Source organism: Cheilinus undulatus, linkage group 2, assembly GCF_018320785.1.
Source record: "Cheilinus undulatus linkage group 2, ASM1832078v1, whole genome shotgun sequence".
Classification (NCBI taxonomy): Eukaryota; Metazoa; Chordata; class Actinopteri; order Labriformes; family Labridae; genus Cheilinus; species Cheilinus undulatus.
The window spans coordinates 13507864-13527331 of NC_054866.1; the positions used below are offsets into that span (position 1 = coordinate 13507864).

The 19468-nt window shown below is 40.1% G+C and overlaps 1 protein-coding gene across 1 annotated transcript in view; it reads left to right on the forward strand.

Moving 5' to 3' along the window:
- LOC121527287 (large neutral amino acids transporter small subunit 4-like) overlaps positions 1-19468 on the forward strand; it is a 46437-nt gene that overhangs the window by 13926 nt on the left and 13043 nt on the right. The window contains exons 3-7 of the mRNA XM_041814194.1: positions 319-529; positions 628-683; positions 934-1010; positions 18241-18333; positions 18531-18664. Of these exons, the coding sequence (XP_041670128.1) occupies positions 319-529; positions 628-683; positions 934-1010; positions 18241-18333; positions 18531-18664 (571 nt within the window). The remainder of the gene's footprint in view (positions 1-318; positions 530-627; positions 684-933; positions 1011-18240; positions 18334-18530; positions 18665-19468) is intronic.

Sequence of the window (19468 nt, forward strand, 5' to 3'; positions counted from 1 at the left end):
CAAGTAAAAATCTGACATGTGTAATGTTTGTTGTGTAGTTATGAGCTACATCAAATGTAAATACTTAAGTAATGTACACGTACCCTCTGGCTATTAGTGTAGTATGGAAGTATGTGTACATAATTACATTGCACTTCTGAATGTCACAGAAAGATTCACTATCATAAATTAGTCATGCTGAGAATCTTTTTATGTTACAGGCTATGTTGAATTTACAAAGTTCATTTTCATTTGGAGCCACCAAAAGAAAAAAAAAAGTCTTTCTGTATTTGACATTGAAACTTTTTCCTCCTTTCTCTCATTGCTTTCGCCCTACAGTGAACGACACCAGCCTCAACATCTCCAACACATCTACTGCAGAACCAGAGGAGGAGTACCTGGAGCAGAATGGCTGGCCCATTTGCAAGGTCCAGGACGAGATGCTGAACCTTGCCTTCACTGTTGGCTCCTTCCTGCTGTCTGCCATCACACTGCCCCTTGGCATCGTCATGGACAAATATGGTCCCCGTAAGCTACGCCTTCTGGGCAGGTAAGCCCTGAGAGAAGAGATTTCAGTTTCTCTTTGGGTAGTTTTGTGTGCTTTGTCATTCAATTTTTAATTTTATGCTGTGTTCTTTGTGTTCCTAGTGCCTGCTTTGCCATCTCCTGCCTCCTCATCGCCTATGGTGCCAATGACCCTAACAGTAAGTGTTCCCACACCCCATTACATACATCACCTCAAGAGCATCATGTATCCCCTTAGGGGAAGCGCTGTCTGTACATCACAGTCCTTTTGTTCATCTGTTTCAGCACATGACACATTTGTCTCAGATTCTCTGGTTTATTGATGCAGCTGTGACATTTTGATCAATCGGATGGGATGTGTGGAAGCTGCCTAGAGTCTGCAGCTTAACCCCATCTGTCTGTGTCACTAATGCGCTCTTCTTCTTACAGACCTGTCCATCCTGATCTTCTTTGCTCTGGCGATGAATGGGTTTGGAGGAATGTGTATGACCTTCACTTCTCTGACGGTGAGTACGAAAACCGAACTAGGATTATAACACAAGATTACAAGAAAAGGCTGCTTAAAGTTTAGTTTATAAACAAATAAATGAAGTGATCTTGCTAGAATTTGACTTTGGATACAAATTAGCGTCCTCCAGCAGTCCAGAATACATTCATCATCTTATTTTGGGATTTTTGGACTGCCTGTAGGTGTGAGCATGTCTGGTTTTCTGTCTGTACATGTCAGCCCTGTCAAAGACTGAAAGCCTCTCCGGGGCATATCCCACCTCTCACCAAACGACAGCTAGGATTGGCTCCAGGATGAGCCATAGATTATAGGACAGATGAACTTGTTTAAAACAAAATGCGCTGATGGGTGGATTTGGTGTGAAAAAAAATCTGGTCTTAGCTTTGGAGAAAAGTTTATCAGTGTTGATTTTTGACATGCAAATTGTGTCAGGTCATTTTAAAGGGCTGACATTTGAAGGAAAGGAGAACCATAGAGTTCATGACAGGCTGCTTTCATGTTAGCTGTGCCATACCTCTTAATTTTATGCAATTAACAATGCAAAACTTTATTTGTTTTTCAAAAACACACAATGATCACATAGTAGTCTAGTTAGGTTTCCTAAGAGAGCTACAACTTTAGCCCAGTTGTACTGTACATGTAAATGTACTGATTTAGAGAGAAAGGATGAAACAATTGGGTCCGTAAAGTCAAAAAAGAGAGATCAGAGGAGTCAGAGAGCAAAATAGAGATAGTTAGGACTTGTTAAAGATCAACAAAGGAGGAGACATACATTCAGCCAAGCAGCTGACAGGAGACCACTGGGAGTTCAGGGATGAGCAGTGATGGGGAGGGATGGAGTAGATAAGGAAAAGCCAGCGGTCAGGATGACCTCATCAGTCAGTAAAGTGCTGCATCACAGGAGACGCCACGTGAGAGAGAGAGACTAAAAGAGAAAGTGGTTGCGAAAGAGAGCGAGTCTGCATCAGTGATATATTATTCACTAACTCCCGTGCTGCTTCAGCTCTGGCTATGAACCAAAAAAGACCTCTCCTCATTATTATTGCATTCACATGGAAACGTGGATCCTAAGTCTGTGTGTTGTTGATAGCATGAATCTACAGGTGTGTGTTTACAGCATATAAAAGTGAAGGTCAAAATTGTTATTTATTTTGAAAATAAGGATCAAGTTTCTTCAATTAACAGATAACAGACAGCATCAAACTCACATCAGCTGAGGTTATAATAGGGCTTGGAAATATATTAAGTTGTTTTTTAGGTGAATTGACATATTTCTGATTTTTTATTGGTACAGTTTAAAATGATGTTGATTTTAAAAATCAGACGACACATGTTGATTTTGTGCAACTGCCTGTTAATGAAAGTACCTTTGTGACATTTATCATTTTAACCCACATGGAAAATGGCTTATTTCTTAGTTGTTTTTTTTTCTGGAAAAAATACAGATATGTGATGTATATTGCCATTTAGCTAAAAAATATCAAAATGTGATTTTTGGTCCGTATCTCCCAGCTCTTAGTTATTGTGTTATTGCACGGTAGATATTTCATTGCAACAGTGTGTCTTGCAGCCTGAAGTCTGTTACTTTATCACAAAGCACACAAACAGCAGAGACAGACTGTCGCTGAGGAGACAAACAGGAAGCAGCGACAGGGGAACTGAGTGTGTGAGTCTCCACCCATGCCTCCTCTGCTTCCTATTCAGGCTGCCAACAGGGACCCTGACAGACACAGAAACACAAAAACACAAGAGTTGCTCAGCTGGTTTCGCCCCCACTGAGCCCCCCCCAGCCTTCCAGTCTTTGGTCTCAGCTGGGTTGTTTTTGTCGTCTCTGGTTTCAGCTGCTCGCTCTCCGCTCAACGAGGCTCGACCTGCACTTAACCGTCAAAATGAGTGCATGCATGGGTACTGTATGTTACTGTACTCAGCTGTGTGTGTGTGTGTTATTTTAGCTGTGCATGGTTTCTAACCCACAGCAGGCTGAGTTACAGCTCCCTGCAGGCCTCGACAAATGTTTCTTTCATACTGCTGCCTTGTTGCAAGTTTCAGCAGGCTGCGTTTTCCTCGAAAGAGGATCTTTGAATCAGGGTTATGAGATATAGACCATAAATTGCATCTTTGCATATTTTAGCTGAATGATGATATACAAAACATATCTCTTTTTCTGTGAAGAAATAACAAATGGCTTTGATATGAAACTGAACCTCTTTATTTGAAATTCTATGAATATATCTTAAAAAAACTCAGTGAACATTATCTTGTCTCATAACGGACTTTATACCTGATGTAAATGCTAAAAACAGGGGTCTAATAGTTAAAAATCATGCTTAGTACCTTCATACTTAGGAGAAATGCTCCCATGTTCAGACCACTATCAGGGCCAAAGAGAAAAAAACATCACCTTTGAGTCTGGCTTTTCCCCCGCTCTGCTCTTTCCTGGATCTGTGGTTGAAGGGTTGTTAAAGAGGAAACAGCTATTTTAAGAAACCTGTAACCTTTATTTCTCAGGGAGTGAAAAGCTCTGGCACAGCATGGCAGGCATCATGAGTCTTTGAAACTCTGCAGGTCAGCATGATCGTAGCCCAGGAGGAGAAAGAAAATTCAATGGTCAAGGCCGTGGCTTAAAAAACTTGGCACAAAAGAACAAAATTCAGATTCGCATCAATAGATTTAGAATTAAATGTAAAAAGTTGATATAACATGATCATCTTTTCATTTTTTGTAGCCTTTCATTGCTTTAACTAATGTATTGTAAGTACAAGGATCTTAAAAAGTACTTTTTAAAGTATGGTGCCTCTTTTAAATTGCCTGTTCAAGACAGGACTTTTTTCATTTACACTGACATTTAAACTAGGCTGTTATTTTAACTAGATTAGGATCTTTAATTGGACTATTTTCCTTGTTTAAAGTGCCAGGGCAGAATTGATTTGATAAAAAGAGCAGCTATAATCACAAGCTAAAGTGCATGCAAATGCAGAAAATGATGCTGTCATCTAATGGGAGAGATATCAGAGTGAGGGCTGCATATGGAAGGTGCATGAGGCAGAGCCCAGGAAGTGAACTGGCACCTTTCCTGATTACAGATTCGGTACTCAAACCAGCAACTCTTCAGTTGCCAACCCCTGTCCTGACAGACTGAGCTATTTCTGTCTCCTTTTTGATTAAAATACTTTTGATTCAGTTATGCTAGGCAGCAGTATGACTCTTTCAGCTAGTTGCCACTGAACAAAGTTCTGGTTGAACTTATTGGCATGTTAGTAAGTAGTAAACTAGCTGTCAAATGGTGAAAATAGGAAATAGGAATAGTGACTGCAGAGCCTTTGTTGTTGTTCTGCTGGGAACTGCCAATGTAAAAAGGGCTATGATGACTAAACACAGTTTTTTGTAACTTATTTCATCTAGCATTTAATATATACCCTTGTCCAGTGCACCTTGTTTAGCCATGGACTCATGACAGCAGTTTAATTCACATATTCCAGTATGCAAACAACGGGCTGTAGACACTAGCAGAGTCATATTTGCCCAAAATCTGGTCATGTTGTGGCACCCTCTCAGTCTGCATTTTTTTGTTGAGTTCTCATCTCATAGCATACTTCACCTCCATCTGTCAACAAATGCACATTTTCTATGAGGGGGAGGTACTATGTAAGTTTTACAGCAGTGCAGGAGTAGTCAGAAATACTTGCATCAAAGTGCACCATACCATATGTTGCTCTAAGGTGTCAGAAAGAACGAACATTTCTGGACTATTATCTGGACTTTCTTTCATTAGCTTAATTGATCTCTGTGCTTTCTTTCTCTGACACCTCTCCTTTCTTGCTCTGTCTAATTAGCACAAAGCGAATTGTTCTGCCCTTTCCTGTCTGTCCACTCCTTATTATCTTATTACTTAATATCTCCATTCTGTCCTGTGGATGCACACTCAGCACTCGCTGTCCCAGCGATGGAAAAACAGGGAGTGAAGCTGAGGAGGAGGCAGGAGTGCTTATTCATGCCTTCATTCCTTCCATTTTTGTTACTGTAAACAGCTTCATGTTGCGTAGAAACTCTCTTCTGTCCCGTGAAATGTTTCTTTTCTACATATCTACACTCCTCCTCTCGTCTTCTTTCCTGTTTGGTGCACATGTTGGAGCCCTCTCCAGTTCCTGGTTCTCATCTCCAAGTGTGAAACTCGACTAGCTGCCCTGATCTACTTTCCATCAGATGCCTTGTAATGCTTTTTACGTCTGCTGCCAATCCCTTTTTTTCTGTGTCATCTGGGAGCACTTAAACAAGCTCAGTGATGCCTTTCATTAAACGACCCTGCCATAAATGTGCCTTTTTGTCGAGAAATCTGAATGCTCTCCATATTTTCTCCCCTTAATGACTGAAACATCCAGGCGGGGCTAGAGGGAAAACATTGAGTGATTTCCTGTTAGGTGGAAAATTTATGAGGTGTGCACACACTACATCATTCTGCCCTATGCAGGGATGGGAGCAGAAAGACAGGGAGGCCAGTCCGTGCTCTATTTTTACCCTGCTGGAGATGGCAGTGTGAGCTGGAGGATGTGTACTATTTGATATGTTAACTGCATGTGACCACATGAAATGAAGTGATAGGATGAAATAAAGATGAATGAATGTTAAAGGTCAAGAACTGCAGGGTAAATTGAGATCTGAATGAGCCAAGCAGAAGACCATCAATGATGTCAGGTTCATGTGGATGCTGCTTTGTGCAAAGATGTGAGTGTCTGCTCCAAGAGGTTGATAGTTGGGCTGTTATGAAAACAGAATTTTAACCTTGAATAGGATTAAAATGAAATGATATTGATTGCCGTTCAAAGACCATAGCAAGAAAATTTGAAGTTCCCAATACCTATTGTGTGAATTTTGTTTGGGGATTTTTTACAGCCAATTACAGTCAAACAGGAGGAATGGCAAACATCAAAGCTTAGCACGCTTCCATTTGCTAACTGGCAAAAAAAGAAGTGGTATAGTATATATTTCATATCCATCTTGGCTAAAAATCTTGGAGGATGACTGCACACTTGCTCTGTCTGCATCTGACTAATTACCTCACCAGCAGCCACTGTTTGTTTGCAGTACAACTAAACCCCGCCCACAACTCCTGCCTTGTTCTCCTCAAATGACGCTGATTGGTCCGTCCTTTCTCTGACTGGGCAGAAATGTTTCAGAAGCTTTGCAAAATGGATCTGCCTGATGACAAGCATGGAATCTGGCCAGTCCACTAGCTTTGCGAGATTAAATGCTGATTAAAGCTACAAAACATACAAATTTTATCTATTGTTGATTCAGCAAAATGTGGTCTGTTTCAAAACATAAATGCCCTTCTCTTTGAAATGAGCCTTTAAAAAACAGATTTATTTGGAGGCCTTTTTTGCCTTTATTACAATTATTATTACAGAGAAAGGGCAGTGGAAGAGCCACAGGCCAGACTTGAAGCTGTGCTGCTGGCGAACATGGGCCACTACCAGACATCCCTCAAAATGAGCCTATTTTAACGTTTATGTTGACAGGCCCATTTATGTGGACTGTTGAGCAAGTAACGTCTGCCTGTGTAGAGCCAAGTCAGCTACATTGGAGTTTGTTGATTTCAGTCAGCTGTAGTAGCTGATCTGGAGACTGACACTAATGCTACTGATCCAACACACTTGTGATGATATTAAATCCCAACTGGGGGAGGGCCATTTCACTTGAGTCTTTAATGGCCCAGCCATTGCTGTTGGCAGGCCTGATACTAGCTCAGCATATCTGCTAATAAGTTCAAAGGATATGATGCCCATGTAACGATACAAGTGTAGAAATATATCAATGAAAAATCAACCTTTAATGCTTTTTTAAAGCCACTGGTAATCCAAATCCACAAAAAAACTAGACGATAATGATTAAATGTACATTATTGACTACTTCAGAATATTAAAACAAAACTTCAGTCCATTTCTTAAGTATCATCAGGTAAGTTTTTGAAACATATCTGAGACTGGATATAGTCAGGGTATGGAAAGATTTATGATGGTATACATTTTCAGCCAATCATTAAATACAAGCTATTTCAGGCCAAAAGTACTTAAGAATTTTTATTATTGGCCCAACTCTTAATTTCAATGGACTTCCACTGCTCTCTCTTTTGCATGCACCAAGTTTGGCTTAAGATAACATTTAAGTCATATTTTGAAATGCACTGATCCAAATGTATTTGAATTTTGACACCTTCATTAAAAAGATGTGGGTTTGGGGGTTTTTGGTGCAGCTGGAATAACTTTCACAGAGACACAGAGGGGTCTTAAAACTCATTCAGCATTGGATCTGCCCTTCCTCAGGCTTATAGTGGAAACATTTATGCTATTGGTGTGGAAGTCCGCTGGTTTTAGTCCAGAAATGTTTTAAACCAACTCCTTGTCTGAGGGGGTAAAATATGATGTCAGGCCGATGGAGGAAGTCTGGAGTTTGTCTGCTCTTGTTTGCTGACCTAGCTCCTCCTTGGTTTCTCTGAGTGACGGATGGAGTCCTATCCTGTGTTTCAGGACAGGACCAGTCAGAGCTGGTTCACAGTGGTTCAGCAGGCAGCAGCTGGAGTTTCCACTTGCTGTAGCAAAGCGTCTTCCTCCTTTCATTTCTCTGTTCTGTCCGTTCAAATGGGATGTCCAGGTTCCTCTTTTTTAATTTGCTCTCAGGCTCATCATGTTGTCTGGTTCCCTCCCAGGCCTCTGTGTGACTTACGTTTATACCATTTCCATTTTCAACAGTCAGCACAGTCTCATATCCAGAGTGACGTGAAGATGGCTGTCACAGGGGAAACTTTTGACTAAGCAACTTTCTAAACTGGTTGGCTAAGCGTTATGCTTTAACTCACCAAAAAAGGTAATACGAAAATTCAAGTCCAGACTCTATATACCCTATAAAATACAGTCAAGACAGAATACGTCAAGATAGAACTCAACAAGACAACTTTGTTTAGGTTTTAAATCCTACATTTTTGGCATATAAATAAGTTCAGAAGGTAAAATCTCTGTGACTGTTTTCTCTAAACCTTAAAAAATGGATTTTCATACTAATCCAATGACAACACTGGATATGGTCCAGGAACATTTTGGAGAATTTAAATTATTTCTAGAATAACCCAGAAAAAATGTTTTTAATTGAGGAGTTTTGTTAAATCCAACCTGATATGGAAAAGATTTTTGTAGTTTTCTCCACCACTGTAACACTCAAATCATAGGACGTCTGTTGATCTCATCTCTTATACACTTATAGTAAGCTATTGTTCTCCAAGCAAGCCACGGCAAAAATTATTTGTCTATATATAAAAGTAAAAAAATAAGGTCTGAATAGCTTTAGATAAGTGAAAAATCTATCAAGAAAATTAACTTTTTGTGTGTCTTAATTGAAACATGTAAAGGTAAATCAGTACAACTCACTTTAGTTTTTTTTTTTAATTCCTCATTGCAAGCAATCAGCTCCATATCAGGGCCCATCCTAACTAGGACGTGGTGTTTTGCAAAGCCTCACCCTATTTGTTTACTGTTTCCAGGTTAGACAAAATCTGCTGTCACCAGGCTCATTCCCATGTGAAACAACTGAAAATAATACACGAGATGACACAATGTCAAAGAGTACAATGAATACATGCCATTGTACTCTTTGACAGACTTGGGCTCGGTAAAAGGATAAAGGAAGAGAAGTGCAGAAGAGGATAACACATTCTGACTTGCTTTACTACACGAACATTAAGTTTTGTGATTTTAACGCTAGTAAGAATAGCAGTGCCAACATCACAATTTGTTAACATTACTTGTGACATAGTGTTTGCAAAATGCCTTTAGGTAACATTTCAGCTTGGATTTTAGGGTAGCTGCATTGTTGTTTGGATCTGCTTTTATTTTGAAAGAAAATCAGGAGATTGTGACATGAACATAAACAGGAAAAAGGAACTTGTCCTGGATTGAAAGGAAACTAAGGGACCAGTATTTTTTTTATTTATTTGAGGTCTTTTTTGCCTGCACTAGAGAGGGAGGATAGAGGATAGAGGGATGAGAGCAGGCCAGATGACACACTTAAGGCCAGACTTGAACCTTGGCTATGTACACTGGGTGCACAAGGTGCAGATGACCTTTGACTTGTACACTGAGCTGTCTGTGAGTTTTTATAAGTGAAATGAGACTTAAAATGGTCTTATTTGATATCACTATGTCTGTAGGGAGACGCTGCGGTAGCTTCACCCAGGTGTGCTGAAGGGACGATAATGTTTGTGATTAATGTGATTTCAAAGAGTAATGCACTAATAATGTATTTGATTTAATCGCAATTAATACATTAATGCTAATAACATCAGTTCTTCCTAAACATTACTTGAAAATCACAAAATGTCAGTAATAAAATGTTAAAATGTTGTTAAAGTTGCCCAGCAACAACTGACATGAGAGGGAACTCTGACTAGTGAACCAGTGGACCAATCAGAGGACCAACAAAAGATTAATTCAGGCCTTATCTTTTGCTATTGATTTTTAGAAAGAGGCTGTTTATTTTGAAGAGTGGCTGACAATCAGTGTAATAAGATATTTTAACAAGAAATTAGCCAAATACTTGCTAAGCTGTACGTTTTTTCAGTGTCGTTCTTTTTACTGCTCAGTTAACTGACTCTACCCACGGTTTAAAAAGAAATGTCATGCTGAGTCATGGCAAACAGTGGAGCTTGTATTAAACACTGAGTCACCTGGATACTGTTCAAACAAAACCCTGAAATGCACATCCACTTGCTGATAAAACCTTTTCCCTACACCTGCTCTTAACCGAACCCAGCCTCCAAACCCTGATCTCTTATCTCCAGGTGACTGCTCTGACGCTAAAATAGATCTTTAGTGGCTGTCCAAACACTGAGCCCATCTGTGTGTGTACCCTTCAGCTCTGCATGGATACACTGTGACCACCGAGCCGACAAAGGAGCTATTCAGGAGAGAAGCAACAACAAAGTAGATGGTGGGCTTTATTATTTTAAAGAGAGTGACACACAGGACTGCTCTCGGTGTTTTACCTTAGAGCTTTCCCCTGGAGATGTATAAGGAGGCTGTACACATTCTTGTATTTATAATGCAGGTGAGATTAGGACACAAGCAGAGGTAGTGAAAAGATTAGTAGAGCGTGTGTTTAATGAGGTAGAAAAGGGTAGATGAGGGAAGAAGGTGAAATTTCCAGAACAAACAGTACTACATAATCACATACTATAACCTTGATGAAAAACAAAGGCAGCACATTCCTTTGATGGTCTGAAAGCTAAAAACAGGCCAAGTCTCTATGAAGGACTATCTTTTGATCTTTTAAACCGTTGGTTCTTTCATGTCTTACCTGTACTTTGTTATGTTTTAATAGCTATTTGATGCCATGAAATTTGGTGCAGGCATATTTGATCTCTTTGGAAGAACTCTAAACATTCCTGCACCACTTTGAAATTGTATTTTCAGCAAAAAGATTCAACAGTGTTTGGATGCATTGCAGTTAATAAACCTCATGTGTACCTCAAGATGAATCTTATTCACATTCACATTTATCCCTTATTTTTGGAAACTTTGCATACAAGTTTATCTTGAATACCCTTTGGTTTAAAGATGTCATACATAGACATTTTTCTTCTGAATTTTCTACTTTAATTCAGCATGGCTAAATTAATGTATGATGTTCTTACATTACCTCAAATATTTCCATTTACAGTTTTCAAAGCCAAAGAAATGCTTGTTTGCTATTGTTATTGTGGTCTTAGTTGTGTCATGTCAGCTCCCAAGAAAGATGAAAGTACATCTAAACTACTGAAAGCTGCCATCTTTGGAAGTGTCTTACTTGTGATGGATCATTCCCAGCCACTGGCTGCTTGTTCTGTCAACCCAAGCTTCTCCCATAACACACAACAACTCCATCCCCCATCCCCAGACCCTGTCAGCTTCAATGTTGTGGCCCCACTAGACATTTCCAAGCCAAGTAGAGAGAAGCTGCTTGGCTCTGCCCACCTCCACTACATACTTCTTGTTTTGAATCAAGGACTCTAGTCAATAAAAACTGCATTCCTTAAGGGATATTTACTAAACTAGAAACCACTGTTGAATTTCATGGATGAGTTTCACATATTAAGAGGGAAAAGCTGTTAAAAAGTCCATATTTCATTCTGCTGGCTAAACTTGCAAAAGTCAAGTGTATAGTGTAAGCTCAAGCAGGCCATGGAGTCAAGCGCTGCCATAATTGAGATCAGCTGATCTTGCGCAAGCCCTCAATAGCTGGTGGCCAGCTAATTTGCTCTAAGTACGTGATTGGCTAATCGCTCTCATGCTTCCATATTTAAACTGCTCTTGCCTGGCTATGCTCTGTCGCTCTCTCTGCAGGCTGCTCTTGCAAACCTTCCTCCACCCCAGCTCCTCCTTCATTGTGCTTCTGACTTAATCAATGTCATTCTGTTGTCATTAATGCATGCTCTGCTCTTTGGTTTTTGCTGCTTCTCTTCCTGCTTTACGTTTTCCTTATCCACATAGGAAGAGCAGGAACATGTTTTCTACTTAAAGGCAAATCATGTGTTTCTTGACAAAGGGGTTGTGACTGAACTAATGAGTTAGCCAGATTTAATGTCTATTATCGGGAAGATTTATCTTAAAAAGCTTCAGACTAAAATGTTTTTGCCTGGTCTGAGAATGACCTGACCAATTAGAATCATATGAGGAGAACAAAGGGGTAGCTACAGGTAAGGTTTAAGTGTACTGGAAGCTGGTAAACAATGGCAACCAGGGATTAGCTCACATGTAGCCATAGGGGCAGTTTTTAATCCCAGTGGGCCAGATTTCTTTATTGAAAGAAGAGCCATACCAAAAGTTTTTCTTGCTCTTCTCCCTTGGGCAAAGGTTTTATTCACCAACTGACTCCACTGATAGTTAACACTGATAGCAGCTGCCTGTCAAGCCTGCGTTATGTAGTTTTACTCTCTGGGGATGCGCATGCCCATTACGCTACTCTTGCACTTTTGTCACACTGATTGGCTGGTTGTTAAAAGTGACTGAGGGAGGTTTGTCCATAAACCTCAGAGCAAGCTGCAAGATGCAAGCTACCCACAAAGCATTCTGGCATTGCTCAGAAGGTAACCCAGGAAGGCCACATGCTGATGTTAGCGTTGGGTTTATAGTTTAATGCAGTAACTCTGAAACCCTGCAGGGCATGACTGAAGACCTGCAATCCTTGTCTTGTTTAAATGGCAATACATTAGTAGAACTGAGCTATATTTCAAATGTAATTCAGGACCGTTAGAGAGCAAAATTTCTGCTAAAAGCATTGCAGAAAGGAACTGAATCAGTTCTATGGTTCTCAGCTAAATATTCAGCTATATGAGATTCTATTTCTTAAATGTTTCTTTTGTTCTTCAGCATGCAAACTCCTTAAAAATTTCATCTTTCCCTGTCCTTTCTATGATCCAAACATAAGAGACAGCCCTTACTTTTATCTTAAATTGTCAACTTAAATGAATTCTGGGAATGTGCGATGGCCCAGATGGAAAATGTTTTTGCCGTTATCTTCTTTTCAAGGCCCAAAAGATCCCCTTAGTTGTCAAATATCACTTGTTTATTTACACTCTTCATGGTGGCAACATTCAGCATGTCTGTTATCTTCTCGTTATTGCAGCACGGTTTGTTGTGTGTCTGTTAGTCCCTGAAGCTATAACACCTTCTTTGTTCTGTCACAAACTCACCTGTCTGCTTGACTGATGTGTTATTGGCTGCAGCTACAAAAACACTGTTATCTTCTCCTCATCAAGCCTGACTGCTGCTTCTCCCATCAACACACTCACTCAAACACTAAACTCACATTGCTGCATCCATTAATCCCTACTTCTCCTTTCATAATTAGCAGATCAAACCGGTTTTTTGTGACGTGTTTTTGGGAAACAGTGGTCTCAGCAGCTGACTGTGACTCAGACCTATTAACCCAGAAAAGCTGCCGGCGTGTCGTAACTGCTCGGCAGCACAAGGACCAGACTATGTTTCTTTATTCTGGTTGGAGCATGTTGTTTCTCAGACACACAGACAGGGAGTCTGAGGTTTTCCTTCTCACATGACACTGTTCGCTCAAGTGACTGTTGTTTTTCCCACTCATCCATTTTGCTTACAGGAAATATTGCCAGTGGCACGGGTGCTGCCTCCAAATGAACCTGTTCCCTGAGTGAATAAACAAGTCAGGGTGTATTTACAGGGAGAGACTTTGAAGAGGTGAATGACAGAGAGACTGAACTCACTTGTTCTCATGGCAGTAGCCCAATTTCTGAGAGACAAACAATTTAATCAGGAATGGCTTCTCATCTAATAGTATGCCATTATTTTTTTATTGAAGCTTAAAAATAACCTTAAAAAACGAATCAAAAAAGGAGGCGCACACTAATAAAATGTCAGCTACTGGCGTGATAAATATGCTGGCCAGTCTCTTCTTAATAAAAGCTGCAGTGTCACACTTCAACTTTAAATTTCAGCCTCTCTGAAAGGGCATATGGTCATCAGGCAGATCCATCTTGAAAATCCCCTTTACATTTGTGCTAAACTGAAAACAGTTCTGACCTATCAGCGTAATCCAAGAAGAACTGGGCAGTAGCTATGGGCAAGGCTAAGTTGTACTGTGAGCCGTTAGCAATGGCCGCCTCTGGTGTAGCTGTTAATTCTGATGCGGCTATAGCAGCACTGAAGGCCAAAAGATTTTCTTACTCTTCTCCTGGCATGTTCAGGCATGAGTTTGCGATTGTTAGGGATGTTTTTGAGTCGTACTGTAAGCTGATGCATAGGCTACAAAAGCTACTGCCATATTAGCGGTTAGCTTGGATGTAGCTGTAGAAAAGCAGACCTTGACCACCTTATGAGGTTTTAGCACATCTACCAGTAGGCTTGGGGATGAATTTCACCCACAGACAAGCTTCGCCGTTCAAACATGAGCGCGCTAGCTTGTATAGCTCAGGTTAGCACTGTAGATGTGCATGTTTCTGATTAGCCTGTCTTTAATTTGACAGGCAGAACTTTTGTGAGGATTTTTTGAGAAGTCCCGCCCTTCCCAAACACTTCAAATGGGAGGTTTCCAGGAGAATGTGGAATATTTACGATGCAATGGATATATGGAACAGTCTATCTGCTTTATCAGGTTATGACAGCCTCTGGAATATGTAGCTAAAATATCTTAGTTGCCTCCTTTTGGTTGGCTGCATTATGGGTGATATGGAATAATCTCACAGTCCAAGGCTAAATGTTGCAAACATTTAGGAAGAAAATAAAATATTTAAACTTTTTTTTTAGTTTATTTGAAATTGTTACGCAAATAGAAAATGTGCATAAAATCTGAAAGATGCAAACCTCACTAGAACTGCCAGTCAATGCGTTGTAAACCGTTTTATACCATCAAAAAACAAACTGAAACTTAACTTTTCAGAAAAGTGAACACAGCATCAATCAGCATTATAACAGCTTACAATGATAATAGAAACAATGTCTGAAAAATGTATTTGACATGTATTTTAACCTGATAGTTTGATTCATTTCCCATCTGTTTACATAGAGGAGGCGAAGCTTATGACCTACACTGCAGCAGGTCAGTAGGGAGAATGCTAAATATATTGGCCTCATTGGATGCTGTAGACTTCCAACTTTTTTTAGGGTCACAGTCATGAGGCTGGGTGATATTAGAAGTCTCATTTATTAGTTGGCACTCTAAATGCACCGAAGGGCACACATTAATAAAACCCTGATACAGAAATAGAGCACACTTGGCTTTCTTAAAAAAAATTTCAATATTATCAGAAGTTTTGCCAAAGGATGGGCTTGAAAAATGACCCATCGTCATCACACGGCACGAGGAAGTTTTAGTGCAACCGTGAGTGGAATCTGAACCTGTTGACTCTGCAGAGCTATCACGGGCTTGATTCATCATGACCACATCAAGTCTGCTGAGCTGGACACAAGCTGAGCCGGTCATTTATGTTTCCTCTTCTGAACACCAACTGGGCCAAAGGTCAGCCATCTTACCCCTGCCGTTGTCAGGCAGTCGGGCTCCTTGTGTAAAGTGTCAAAACTGGATTCTTCTGCTACAGAAAGCAGAACGGGAGAGGGCGCCCCCATTATTTTGGATGTTGCAGTGGTATTTGTAACTCACCTTTGGTCCAATTAATCTGTGGGAGTGACGTCTTTGACGGGTGAAGGGGTTCAAGCATCTGCCTAACAAGCTGCACCCCTGTTGTGAACACAGCGGTCGGATGGCGACATTTAGAGAGAGACCACAGGGGAATTCTTTGTGCAGTGTTGACCCACATTAAGTGTACTGATTTAAACTTTTTGATTACCTCTCCTCCATGTTTGCTCTTAATTTTTTCCATATGACAGTTTCCCTTAGCAGGGAGGAAAACCTGTAAGCCACATGTTGCTCTCAAGCTCTCTGCTGTTGTTTTTGTTGGGCTTTGTTTTTGACTTCTTAAGGAGACTACTTATGGTTTAAGGTTTGGCAAGTTAAGGAAAACATGTGCTCTCTGGTGATTATGCAAGACTCCCTGGCTTTTCCAGATCTGCTCTACTGTGAATGCTGGAAACAAAACAATGTGAAAACAACACTGCTGCAGACAGAACAGAGTGTGCTGACGAGCATATCAACAGTCATAAGTACGTAGTTTTTGTCTGCTGAGGGGAGGTCTGCTGATTCTTTTATTCAGGGCTAATAGCAGTAAAGCTGTCCTTACACACTGACAACACTCAGGCTCCTTAGATGACTTTAAATCATTTGTAGTGACTTTAACTCATGTCACCTTTCCTGAACAGCAGCTAATATTGACACAAGTGTAAGCTTCCTGGATAACCATAAGACAAATTCAGTGAGAAAACAAGTAAAAAGGTCAACAAATGAACTCAAAATGTCTTTTAAACTTGAAGAGTCATGTATAGTTTGCTGAAATTTACTATTAGATGTTTAACAGTCAAACAAGACTACATAAGGCAACAAAAGCATTTGGTTCATTTCATTCTGTCTTTCATGGTAGAATGATCGGCAACCTGGAAAAAGCACTGACAAGAAACCGTATTCTAGACTGTCAATTTAAAGGCGACATGTAAAATACACTTTTTCAGGCTTTTCTAACAAACTACATGTCCCTGGCCTGTCCACAATCCCTTCAAGTACAAGAAAAATTCATCCAACCACGCCCCTCCCCCTTTCAGAAAATGTGTGCTGAAACAAGCCATTCTCAGATTTACCCCCTTGTGATGTCATGTGGGGAGTTAGCCCCGCCCCCAGGTTCAGTTGGCCCTCCCCACTTGGAAGAAAGTTCTGCCCTCCTCTCCCAATCTTCCTGTCAGCTGCTAGCTAAAAACAAAAAGTACCAGGAGAGCAACATCCATTAAGCCAAATCCATTTCCTGAGAGGGGTGGCGTCAGACAGCTCACTAACATTTAAAGCTACAGACACAGAAACAGCTCGTTCTGAGCAGGTCTGAAACAGAGGGATTTTTTAGACATGCAAAAATCCAATACTGGAGTTTTTTTCAGCAACAAACTTCACAGGCATGTTTTGGGGAATTCTGAGACGAATATAAACTTATCTTTAAAGGGTAAAATATGTCCCCTTTAATCACATTTAGAGGCCCACCTTACTGTAAATGGAGTTGAATTACTTTCCTAGAATTTCTAACCTCCAATTTGTAAAATTTGCTTATTTAATTTGGACATTGCTTTGTCCCTCTCTTATTAGATATAAATATGAGTGAAGATTTGACATTTTTCTAAAGCTCCATTACTTTTGAATCATACTGATCATTGAAATAATGGAAGTTGCCGGTATCCTCTTGGTAACATCCACTTTCCTATTGTCTTTGAAGTGATGGCCCTGATGCCTTTCCCTCAAGTCATTCCTAACTCTCCCTCCATTTTCCACCTCTATCTGTCCTATCTAATGACAAGCATTAAAGCTTGAACATTAGATCTTAACCTTGAATTAACCTTAGTAATGGGCTGCTATCATCACCCTTTAAGGCTTAATGCCTTCTTTTCCTATGCACTGACTCTGTCCTGGTTCAAACTTTTTAATAAGAAGGGATCAAACTCGCTTGAGTCTTTATTTACATAGTTTGGCTTTAAGTCATTAAGTTGTGTTGCAGTGCTTGTTTCATTACCAGAGCTTTTCAGAAAGTTGACTTTTACAGTGTAACTTGAGGCCAATATATGTGTCTATATGTTTTGTTAGTGGACAATTGATTTTTCTCTTTCAGGTCACTGATAGTGATACAAATCATAACCTGATATTATAACTAGGTCGAGACACAGATAAGCTGGGCTTCTGCAGATATGTACAAGTATGAACCTGCCATGTATGTTTAGACTATTTATCTATCACCAGGATACTTAAGATAGGATGTAAATGGATGATTGTTAAATGTAGTTCACCATTTATAAGATAGGATTATCCTTTATTTATCCCACAATGGGGAAACTTGCATTGATTTTTGTGAAATTGATTGAACTGATTGCATGCTTTAAAGTCCCTTTAAGGACACCCAATGTTACGTCTACCTGAAGCCAAAGTGATGTAAAATAAGTCCATTACTTCTCCTCAATGTCTCATTTCACTTAAAAAAACATAGACAGCACAGCTGACAAGTCAAAAGTCATCTGGACCTTGTGTTATACGACATTTGTCTTTATTTCCTTTTCAGTCCATAATTGGTTAATTTTTCCACAGTTAATTTCATGTTATAATTTTCTATCTACCTTTAGTTTTTTTGAAAATAAAGCAGGTCTGTATCCAAACAGGAAGCCTGTTTGAGGCAGTGCAAAAGTCCAAAATAAAACTGAATGCAAAACAGTGGAAATTAAAAGCGCAAGAGAAGGGAGTGATGAACCATCGCAATCTTGAGATTAATTGCAAATAGAAAATACTGAAAACCACAGTGGGGGCAGTATGGCATGCAGTGTCTTGCCCAAGGATACTTCCACATGCAACTGCAGAAGCTGGGGCTATTTTTTTTTTTTTTTTTGGTGATGGTGTTAGTGGTTATAGGTCATACATGTCATTCCCTACTCTTTCTCCCATTCATTTTTAAGCAAATTTGTGTTTTTATTCAGAGAAGACCCACAAAAAGACGTACACATAATTGTTTGGCTATGTTTTCCTTTTTTTGTATTGAAATCATTTGATTTCTACAAGCATTCAAGCTCTGACACCTTTTCTTTTTTCTGTTCCCTTTACAGCTCCCCAACATGTTTGGAGACCTGAGGTCGACCTTCATCGCCCTGATGATTGGCTCCTACGCCTCCTCTGCTGTAACTTTCCCAGGCATTAAGGTAACATTTTTGTTTTTGCAATGTTATCACCCAATTCTTCATTTACCCCAAACTTTCACGTATTTTATAATTTCTCACTCACTGATTGACCTTAATACTGGATATTGATTTAAAAGAAAACCATATTACTACAACAGAATAGCGTATCGATTCCTCGTTAAGACGTGTCTGTGTTGGTGCCATCTGTCTGCCTTTAGGTGATCTATGATCTCGGTGCCCCCTTCATCACCATCCTGCTGGTTTGGGCCGCCTGCGCCTGCCTCGTCTTCCTCAACTGCTTTGTCAACTGGCCTCTGGAGCCCTTTCCTGGCCCTGAGGACATGGACTTCACGTAAGACAAATACTCTGTCACACAAGCGCAAAGATGATACAAATTTGTGTAGCCTCCAGCCATCATTGTCAAGAAGCTATGATAATGCTGTTAGCTAACCTCAGGTTGTACCGGCTGTAAATGGCTTCAAAGTGATCCTTGACAGTCTGCATTCTCCACAGAGATCACTGCATTACCGCTCACACGTGTGCAGGATTGCATGCTGCATGCCTCCTAGACAGTAAATCTCAGTGCAATACAGCAGAGGCCAAGAGAGCCCCCAAGACAGGAAAGACCATAAAGTCTTCAGATCAGCCAGCTTTGTTTTCAATCACCTGGATTCTTTTGCCTCCTACTATTGTGTCCTCCTTTCCTTGCTACTCCATGCTGCTTATTTGGTTACTTTTAACTTTCTCTACAAGATGTATTATTACCTTACACTCAAGATAGAATAAACACCACAATGCTGGGTTCATGACAGGATTTCACAAGTATTATTACAATTTTTGAACTTGGATGCACTCGTCGCTGGATCATTTCCCAGTCTCATTTGCATGTTTGATGCATGCCTTTCCCCCATTCTTTCTCTCTGTATGTCCTGTCTCTCTTTAGTTGTTCTATAAAATAAAGACAAAATGCCCCAAAATCAAATAGAATGGAATAAAATGAAAGGACTGTGAACAGAATATAAGTCAAAGGTAGAGCATAGATGATGAAAATCCCTTCAAATCAACAGCAATTAATGAGCTAGTTTAGAAGAACAGAAACAGAAAATGCCAAGCCATTTTCATGCTGCATCATGTCTTGCTGCCTCTTTCCTTCAGC